The sequence below is a fragment of the Cebidichthys violaceus genome, unplaced genomic scaffold (genome assembly GCF_023349555.1).
Source record: "Cebidichthys violaceus isolate CVI_PGR_0920_01 unplaced genomic scaffold, fCebVio1.0.p SCAF_52, whole genome shotgun sequence".
Taxonomy (NCBI): Eukaryota; Metazoa; Chordata; class Actinopteri; order Perciformes; family Stichaeidae; genus Cebidichthys; species Cebidichthys violaceus.
Genome location: NW_027176728.1, coordinates 24,885 through 35,000, shown reverse-complemented (window position 1 = coordinate 35,000; position 10,116 = coordinate 24,885). Strand labels below are relative to the sequence as shown.

The window sequence follows — 10,116 nt, the reverse complement described above, 5'->3', positions numbered from 1 at the left end:
CCAAGGGACCAGTACCGACAGCCAGAGGTGTGATATGAGAGCTGGCCTTGTTCTAAAAGACCAATCCAGTGTCAGTTTGAAATAATAATAATCCCCTCAGAGTAGTGCAGCTTCCTGAGAGGAGCCTGTTTGTTCAGTGATCGGTTCTGGCCGTCGGTCAACATGTACGCTTCTGTTAAGCAGATGCTGCTCTTGTCATTTCGACAGTATAACTGTCATAATTATGGAAGGCACTGCTCCCGATAATTATACACTAATGTTTTTATAAAAGTCAATAAAAAAAATATTTATAGTGAACCCTGCCACTGATAAATAAATAACACAATAAATAGACGTATGGTTTCAGTGCCACGTGGCTGGAGGCCTTCTCCCTTTGTTGTGAAGGCCTACAGAGGTTTGCCCTCATGTCAGGAGGAGGCAGACGATTCAGGTAAATAAAGACATTCTGATTCATTTGTTATCATTTAGGTTCTAAAAGATCAATGCAGCATGAGTGTTAAGTGACGGCAAGTTACAACAGCTGATTGTCCAAAATATATTCCGAGATTTGTTCGATGCAACATAACTTATTTTTTAAAACACATTTTCGGTCTTTTTTTTCCCAGCAACTTTAGTTGAGCAGCAGATTTCAGCACAGTATGATATTATAGCTACCAATACTAACCAGCTCAGGTTTGAACACGAGGCTGCAGCAGCAGTGGAAATACCAGCAGATTTGATTTGTAATAATTGCGGTAAACAGTTGGATAGTCATTAGCTTATGAATACCATACTGGCCATTTGAGTTGTATTCGTCTCTGAGCTGGCAGACATTATTATATTATGACCTGATGATACTGTGCTGAAGAAGCCTCAAGTTCACTGAAACGCTTTCATGAGGTAATGCCAATTTAAGAAGTACCGCCACACGTCACGGGCATCTGAAGGTAGTCGTTACTAGCACCAAAGTATTCAGAATGTCGGATTTGTTGAAAATCATTGAGGAATCTCTCGTTCCAAAAAGTTGAGGGAGGGAAAAAGTAAACGACCCTTTAAACTTTCTTTTAGTTAAGGTATAAGGCGGAAGTACATTTTTAGAATTAATGTTTGGCTTTTTGGAGAGTTTCACAAAGAACGGCGATGAGCTCATCGCTCAAACGTTGGAGGTGATGACTGTGAAATTTGGTATCCATTTAGTTACGGTTCCAATTTTATAATTTCCTCGAAAAAAAAAGCTGTGCATCTGTGACTGCCAGCTGTGATAAGAGGGCCAAATATGAACGAGGGAGAAGGGGGTGAAATTACTTTTTTTATTTTTATTTTTTTTTTAGATTTCATTATCCAGAGACCAGATGTTCCCTGCTAGTGAGTTGGCGCAGCCCTGAACGGTCCAGGTCGCCAGGGCAAACTGGTTGCGGAACAGGTCGGCGTCTGCATCGGGGTGGTCGGTCCTGAGGCCTTCCAGGTGGTTGGACAAAGCCTTGAGAGTGTGAGGCCCGGAGCCCAGCAGGATGTGGCGGAAAGGGCTCTCTCTGGGAGACACATAGGGGGACAGGAAGTTCCTTTCCACCTACAGAAACAAGACGAGGACAACGGGACGATGAAAGAGGGACATTTGCAATGCTTTCTTTAAAGTCACTGCTATTGTTGTTTGTAAAAAGTGACTAGTTTGTAAAAAAACGGCTTTGATCGTTTTGTTTTAAGACTCAAGAACTCTGCTGATCTGCTTCATTGGGACTCTGTCAATCAAATCTGATAGAACCACACCTACAGTGATCTGGCAAAATATCGACTCAAATGTTGCCAAATTCTGATTTGGGCAAGGAGGTACATGACATCATCTCTTCCCAACTGCCGAAACCACCCAGTTCAAACTAGAGAGAGGAGCATAAGCCAAAAACACAGAAATGTCTCATGAAATACCCCAAAAACTACAGTTGTAGCAACTGTCTTGCTACAAGCAACAGATGTCCTACATGAAGAAACTCTGCCACGGATTACAGGGCCTTTATAAAAAATTAAAAAAGTACAGCAAAGCACATGAAACAGATTGATTCAAGCTTCCCCTCAGCTAAGACATGTTAGGAGCTGAACAGGAGCAATCACACAGTTGGTGAACGTCTCTAGTCGGGGTCTTACCGTCATTATGCGGTCATTGAGGATACGGCACATCTCTATGTCCTCCAGGTCACTGTTCTGGATGTCTTCCACCAGCTTGCTAGCGGCGTGGCCGAAGGAGCCAGAGGCCGAGATTAACCATTTCACTGTCAGGGATTTGGGCAACAGCTTCATCTGAAAGCACACACACAGCATCCACAGGGGATATTTAGTATTCTGAATAAACAAAACTATACAGATGTGCATCTTTTGGACACATTTGGGTTACATAAACAAAGCCGCAATTAGACAAAAAAAATAAAAATTAAAAAGGAAATAGAATCGAGTAACTCGGCTACTTTACAAATAGTGAATTTGAAGGTAGTTAAAAACAAAATCTCTTTGCAGACAGACATACAGACTCTGAGGTAACAAATCAAAGTCAGCAATCCATGTCAGCAAGCAGACAACAGGACACTCACCGCCTTAACCGCATTGACTTTGCTGTTGATCTTAACCACTTCAGAGCGGATGATATTGTTGTACTTCATCACGTCCAACCGCAGGAGGTGATCGTGGACCAGCCTCAGCACTATGTGACCTGCGAACCGGGTCGCCATTTCAGCCAGCTGAGTGACCTGGTTGCTCGTGACCATGTTCAGATTCTGCCGGGTGTCCAGCGTTGTGCCAGAGTACATGTAGTCCTGAGAGGGGAATGCAAGATGCGTCGATTATTACATCCCCAGGATGAACCGCACTGTAGCGTAATGCCTCGATGGACAGGCGTGTCCTGGGCCACGGCTATCGACTGAAAAAGATTCGATGGAACATGTAGTACGACGGGACGACTTACCGAGATACCAGAGGTGAATCCAAACGAGACTGAGGGAATGCCAGAGAAGGCAAGGAAAGGAAACGCAGCATCATCCAACTTAAAAGGCTCCAACCTGGAAAATAAACAAACAAGATGATGAGGAAACGGCTTGGACGTCATGTCGATGTCTACACATTGACGGGATCAACAGCCTGGTCCCACTTACACATCATTCTCAAAGTTATGCTTTACAAATCGGGAGAAGAGAGTCTCAGCCTTGTTTGGAGAGTTCAACTGAGAGGAAGAGAATTGCAGATTTATATCTTAACATTCACAAACAAAATTGATAATAGTATTTAAATCATGACAATAGTGCAGGCTTGTATTGATTGTACCTCTTTCATAGTGCCCTCGATCAGGCCGTGCATCAAGGGGCTGGCTGACGCTTTAAATTTCATCTGACCTGGAAAACACGGCTCATGTTTAGTCATTCTGAAAAAAAATCACATATTCTGTCATATTGTAAGCATATGGAAGCTTTCAATATTTAACAGCCTGAAAACCTGGAGTAAATACCTGTTACAACTTTATCCAGGCTGATGTAGGAGAAGGCTTTCATGCTCAGAGAGGAAAGATAACCCTGGATATAGAAAAAAAAAACTAAATTAAGTTAGAGTCCTAAAACCAATCAGTATTATTACAGCATAAAAGCTGCCGATTAAGAAATATGCAGTGGAGGGGAAATCGTTCTCACCTCCAACCACTCGGTGGCGCCAACACTCCCATATTCTCCAGCGCTCCAACTGGCGAACACGATGCTTCTCCTCGGTTTGAATCCATCTGACAAGATGAGAAATGCATTAACAGAAGCAGCAGCGCCCTCACTACATGAGAAATATTACATTTTGACTTAGATTTTTCTTTAGCTACTAAATGGTTATTGTAGGATCTAAGTGTGAAGAGTCGATCCATTCCAGCAATATTAATACAAAATTGGGCACAATTTCACATTTAACGTACCATTCTTCACCATATCCGAGATGGAACGCGCCAACTCAGCAAGGACGCTGGTGCCGACGGTCGACGCAGCAAAACCTGCACCCCAAGCATCCCTCTGAGCGCCGATAACCACATATCGATCTACAATTTAAAAAAAAAAGAAAGAAAGATTACTCATTTTCAGGAAGACTTCCTGATCACAGTACCTCCGTTTGTAAATGAACAACTCCTTTTACCTGCATCCACAAAGCCTTTGATGACCCCAAAGACATTGTTGATCTTTTTCTCAGTAAGAATGTTGTTGATCTCGACAACAATAACGTCGCTCTCGTCTCCCAGCTTGTTGAAGGCTGTCCATGCTGGGGGTGCATTCTGACCCCCCAGCTGCCTGTAGGACGCAGACGATACTCATTTTAACGCTTTGTACGCCACTTCAAAGTCAACCATAAGTAAACAATCACCACGCAAGAGGAATGTTTAATATTACAGTACATCGTTTCAGGGTGTCCACAGCAAATGTGAGCCTTACCTCAGAATGTTTTTAGCCATGTCTGCTGTGATGGTCTGAGCCAGGATCTTTGGCAGGCCTGAGGACTGGACGGGTGGAAACTGGGTGTGGTTGAAGGAGGGGAAGCCGGGGGTGTAGGGATCCCCTGAACCCATATGGACCTGTGGAGACATAGGAAGACACAGAAGACGGTCAGACGGAACGTTTTGTTAAGTTTGCCAACAGCTGTGATTCAACAGCGACACGTTGAATGTTTTTGTGTTCCGAACTAATCTCCCCAGCAGCCTTACTCTCAAACTTCTAAACTTCAAATTAAGAAAATTATATGAAAAACATAACAGCTAAAGTCTTTCTTTTTTTTTTTTTATTTAAAGATGTGGAGAAAGAGAACGATTGTGAGGCTGCCAATAATTGCTCAATAGCGTTATTTTATGGAAATCTCAATCCCTTACTTCTCAAGAACTGATAGCAGAACTGATAACTCCGAACCAAAACTCCGGCTTTTACTCCTTTAGAACCAGGTTTTGGGGGCAGCCCTAGCCTCCAGTAATGAACCAATGTGGAACCATCGTCAGGAATATAAACTGTCAGCACTCACGTGTCCATAGAGCAGAGTGGAGTCTCCAATAGAGTCTTTGAAGATCAACACAGCAGAGGCACCCACTTTGGCAGCATTGGCTACCTACAAGCAAAAAACCCCCCCAAAAAACCCATTTATATTAGCACAATCATATCACAAAATCACAGGTAAGAAGAAAGTTTACAGTAATATAACAGTCCTACTGAATTTCTTACTAACCACCCACCTTCTCAGCAAAGCTGATCCGTCCGGCACGGACCAGCATGACCCGGTCAGTCAGGTTGATGCTCTTTTCCCGCAGCAACTTGAAGTCACGTTCCTGCCCGTAAAATGCATACAAGATGGCACCCTGGAACAAAAAAAATATATAATAAATAAACTGCATTATTCTCTAAATAATACAAGGTTTTTTTCTACTCTAGCTTTTAGATTACCGTCACTGTTCCATTGCCGCTGTAGGAGAGGAATCCCTCTGGACGCTCCGACCTCCCGTTCTTGAAAGCAAATCTGTTGGATCCAGAAGCTGGGGCGTCCTGAACCTTCACGAAATGCTCATCGGTCCAGGTCTTCATGCTGTACTCTTTGAACTTGTTGAGCACCTTCTTCGCCAGAGAGTTATCACCTGGAGAACCAGCCCGGTGGTCGGCGCTGGAAAAGTCACTAAAAGAGGAGGAACGACAACATGAGGGGAAAAGAACAAGGAGACGAGAAAACTGGAAACAATTGAATTATAATTCAAATAAAGACATTTTGTGTGAGGCTTATACATTTACCTGAAGACGGGTTCAAATTTGGCGGCGGCAAGTTTCTGAGCGAGGAGCTTTTTGACATCGTCCCAGTCCATGAGGGGGGCAGCGCCAGTCTCGTGGTCAAACAAATCTATTATAGGGTCCTGAGAGGTCTCACAGGTGGGAGCCATGTCCTTCTTATGATGAACCAGGTAGCCAATCAGGTACCCTGTAAGCAGCAGTGGTTTTAAAATGGAGGAGCAACCAGGGGCAGAAAGGCAGTACACATCCAAGGACAGACTAGAGGCATCAAGTTACTGTCTAATCCACACAGCCAGAATTATTTAAAGGCTACACATGACAGTATTGTACAGTATGTAGACCTTAGACCGCAGAGAAAGGTACTTCTTCCTCACACATCCAGTCAGTTACATCTCGTTGAATCAACGACTACAAGCCAAAGCCTGAATTCTAGATATAAGAGCCTTTAGTGTCTTTGTTGCTGTCAACCTTCCGCTATAGCTTTTCTGATGATAAAAAAGAAGATTTTGAGACATCCCCCACATGAGCCTTAAGGTTGCTCAGGGCAAGTCTTAGAAAAATCTGTTTCTCTTCCTGAGACTTAACCTACAACTGTATCTAAACCGGGGTTTAATTAAACCACAAAGCTATGAGTCATCAGCACGGGTAGGAAAAGAGATGCAGCGTTCACTGGTGCCACCATCTATACAAATTCAAAGCAGGCGTCCTAAGATTGATACGCCGAGTTATTTTACAGTGAAATATAAAAACACAGCCCCGTCACTCTCACCAATGATGAAGATGAGGAGGGTGGCGGCGGCCATGAAGCAGAGGTTCTTTGGTTTGCGTCCGAGCTTTTGAGCCACGGAGGGTTGGCGGTTGGAGTTGTGGTTGAGGTGGTCTCCCACGCCGTTTCCCCCGACCTCCTCGTCCATTTCGGACGGCAGCTTCATCTCCACCTGGCTGTTGTCGCCTTCCATGTTCTGGGTCAGGTTGAAACGGGTGTAGCTGTGCGGCTCCCCGTTAAACTGCAACGACAGAACGACGTTTTATTATTCCGAGAACGCGAATGTTGGAGATTGACCCACCCCACAGATAAGACGTTTGTTGACTCATTTTTAACAGTTACAGTTGGGCAGTTAAGAAACAAAAGAGATCAGTTTCTGTTTCTCTTTCTCCATTATAGTTAGGTTTTCAGGCCTAAGCTAAAAAAAAAAAAGCACAACCTTGTCATGTGCCAATACCGATCAAAAATCTTTCATAAGTAATATGCATAACATCACGTCAAACAAGAGTATAACAAAATGAACTTACAGACATTGCTTTTGGAGAAGTAAAAAAGGATGAAAGATGACTGATATTGAGAACTACGCAGTAGATCTTCTCCCGCGAGGAACTGCCAAGAGGAAAATGGAGAACCACTACCACTAGAGTTGTGCTGGGTAAGCGAAAATTTAAATATATTTTGTCCTTTTTGATCAAATCTGACAGGAAGTAGTACACCATTGGTGGAACCAGCACTGCGTAGTGCTCATGTTCAGTGTTCTTAAACTTACTACTACTATCTGGAAAAAAGCCTCAGAACTTCTGGAACCCCCCCCCCCACACACACACACACCAACCAGGTTCCAGGGGCTGTGGTAGGAATGCCTGAGGCCCTGAGCAGGAGAGAGCAGTATGAATAAATCAATGCGATTCACACGGACACACAAGGACACAGTCCACCCACCACCTAGTGAAGTAGCTGACTGGAGCCTACAGTGTCAGAGGAGAAGCTCACAACAAGGAGAAACACCGAGCTATTCTTCCTCCCCGCAGACGCTCCACAAATGACCCCTTTGTCTGTGAGAAAGAAGAAGAAAAAAAAGGGACTATGTATGTAACTGCGAGCATGCTGGACAGTAACACACACCCATCAGATACGAGCTCATACAAGGCGTGTGAACTGTAAACAAATAAACAGACACTCCACAAATCTGGCAGCTTTTAAGTGACAAATAGCCACTTGGATGTCATCCATCTATCGACACACGCTCTATTGATGCATTTAGCGGCTCAGGCTAAAAACGGTAAACTGCATCTTTTTCTATCGACAACAATCTGTGACATGCCATCACTCGACCCCAGCGGATTTCACATTTCTGTTACGCAACTCTGTCAGAGGGCAGGGCAAGGGAGGAGAAGGTGGTTTAAGGCTGCGGCCCCCCCACTCCTGGCACATAAAGCCACACAGACACCACCCGGTCCCTGGAGAGTCCGAGAAAGGCCCAAAATAAACCGTCGAGCACAGAGGTCACTTTAAAAACACTACAAATGTACGAGAAAAGCAGCTCTCTTGCCTAACTGAGGTGAAATAAACAACAGCGACGGACTGAAATATCTCAACAACTGTTGGATGGATTATGAAATTCTGTCCAGACATTCACGTTCCCCACAGGATGAACTGTAGCTACTTTGGTGCTCCCTGAACCTCTCATCTTGCAGTATCAGGCCAAAATTTGAATTTACCAAATGGCTGAAAAACTAATGACATTCCTAATCCAAGTATGTTTACTGCTGATTAGCAAAAGTTAGCATGCTAACATGACAGACAGTGAACAAGGTAAACCTGCTAACCATCAGCATGCTAACGAGCCCGTTAGCATGTCTTTGCTAGCATTTAGGTCAATGCACCGCTGTGCCCCAGTGCAGCCTCACAGAGCCACTAGCATGGCTGTAGACTATTAGACTTATTTTATACATGTTTCCATTCATATGTTGGCTCACTTCTAACATGTCTGTCCTCTTTCACTACAGTATGAGCAGTCAGAAATACCGGGCTCTTGTCAAACGAATCAAGTCTTCATATCATATTGTTCACATTCTGCTCATAAAGCAGCGCTGGAAAACGTCCTTCATGCTGACATCTCATCTTTAGCTGTCATTCCTGATTAACGACTTGAACTTGCTGTATAGAATACAGCTTGAATGCAGGAAGGTGGCGCAACACTGCTGCAAAACTGTCACATCCTGTTTGAAGAATTGGCACTACCCACATTTGACACTATTCCTGTATTTCGAACTGCTCGCTGGGCATCAAGCCAGTATTGACAGACGGCTTCCTCTCAATCCATCGAACGTCCAATCAGCTGTCGTCATACCGACTCAGAGCAGCAATACTAGTTTTAATGCTAGCATTTTTTTAGAGCTCTCTGTTTAAACATGTCAGGCAGACTCTGGTTCTTTTCATCTACAAAGACTTTTTTGGGAATTATAGTTATTACTTCTTGAATTAAAGATGATGTCTACTCACCTTCTAATGCTTTGTGCTCCTCTGTTTTATTTTAAGGGTCTACAGCTGCCCCTCAAATCTTCCTATTTTCTTGTTAAATTCAAGCAAAAATTCAAATTGCCCAAACGAACAACGGATTCTAACTTTTGACGCATTACGTAAACCTTGAAGTTGGTACCAGTCATACAACTGCGGCCTGTCTGTCCATCACCATATCAGTCTTTAGTGAGGAGGGAGTAAATGTGTTTAACCGCATTTAGGTCATATAGGTCAGCCTCATCATACGACAGTAGTTTAGTCACTAATGGAACATCCTGCAAGTAATGAGATCAGGGCTGAATGTTGAGCAGCAATCGAAACAGAATAGATTACAAAATAACACGATAAAACTAACCTTTTCTTTCTAAAAGAAGTATATTACATTGTCTATTTCAGTATTTGAAATCTGTACATCTGAAACCTCACTTTACCGAATGCATTAGGAGAGGCTTTATGCAGGCAAACACATGCATGGGTCAATTTTCTCTTCTTTCAGACTAGTGGAACGAAAACTACCAAAATACACATTAGTGTGTTTATTTTACTACACTTTGTCTATTGTGCGACTGTAGATTTCTGCTAAAGTCAACAAAAAGTTAGCATTAGATAATGAAATATTAAAAAATAATATGTCAGAAAAATAATTTAAGTGATCAACGGGTATCTATACTTTATTTTTTAACCCTATTCACCTGTAGTGTTTTCAAAATGTATGGAATTTTACCATAGATATCTTTAAAGTAACACTTATATACAGCAAACTTTACATTTTCATTCCTATCTATAGGAATGAAAATGTAAAGTAAACACAAATGTAAATGTAAATAAACACACAAATAAATAGTGTGTTTATTTTACTACACTTTGTCTATTGTGCGACTGTAGATTTCTGCTAAAGTCAACAAAAAGTTAGCATTAGATAATGAAATATTAAAAAATAATATGTCAGAAAAGTAATTTAACTGATCAACGGGTATATATACTTTATTTTGTAACCCTATTCACCTGTAGTGTTTTCAAAATGTATGGAATTTTACCATAGATATCTTTAAAGTAACACTTATATACAGCAAACTTTAC

General features: G+C 42.5%; 1 protein-coding gene across 1 annotated transcript in view; it reads right to left on the bottom strand.

Moving 5' to 3' along the window:
* The window catches only part of LOC137888209 (transferrin receptor protein 1-like), an 8,340-nt gene extending 1,216 nt beyond the window's left edge, over positions 1–7,124 (bottom strand). Inside the window, exons 1-17 of the mRNA XM_068731555.1 lie at positions 7,041–7,124; positions 6,517–6,754; positions 5,751–5,934; positions 5,412–5,637; positions 5,204–5,326; positions 4,996–5,079; positions 4,419–4,558; positions 4,126–4,277; positions 3,911–4,030; positions 3,645–3,730; positions 3,467–3,530; positions 3,286–3,353; positions 3,117–3,184; positions 2,930–3,023; positions 2,559–2,780; positions 2,119–2,271; positions 1–1,549 (exon numbers count right to left, since the gene is read on the bottom strand). The exon at positions 1–1,549 is cut by the window's left edge and continues 1,216 nt beyond it. Coding sequence (XP_068587656.1) covers positions 1,307–1,549; positions 2,119–2,271; positions 2,559–2,780; positions 2,930–3,023; positions 3,117–3,184; positions 3,286–3,353; positions 3,467–3,530; positions 3,645–3,730; positions 3,911–4,030; positions 4,126–4,277; positions 4,419–4,558; positions 4,996–5,079; positions 5,204–5,326; positions 5,412–5,637; positions 5,751–5,934; positions 6,517–6,754; positions 7,041–7,046 — 2,271 coding nt within the window. The 5' untranslated portion in view covers positions 7,047–7,124 and the 3' untranslated portion in view covers positions 1–1,306. The remainder of the gene's footprint in view (positions 1,550–2,118; positions 2,272–2,558; positions 2,781–2,929; positions 3,024–3,116; positions 3,185–3,285; positions 3,354–3,466; positions 3,531–3,644; positions 3,731–3,910; positions 4,031–4,125; positions 4,278–4,418; positions 4,559–4,995; positions 5,080–5,203; positions 5,327–5,411; positions 5,638–5,750; positions 5,935–6,516; positions 6,755–7,040) is intronic.
* Positions 7,125–10,116: the final 2,992 nt, after the last annotated feature.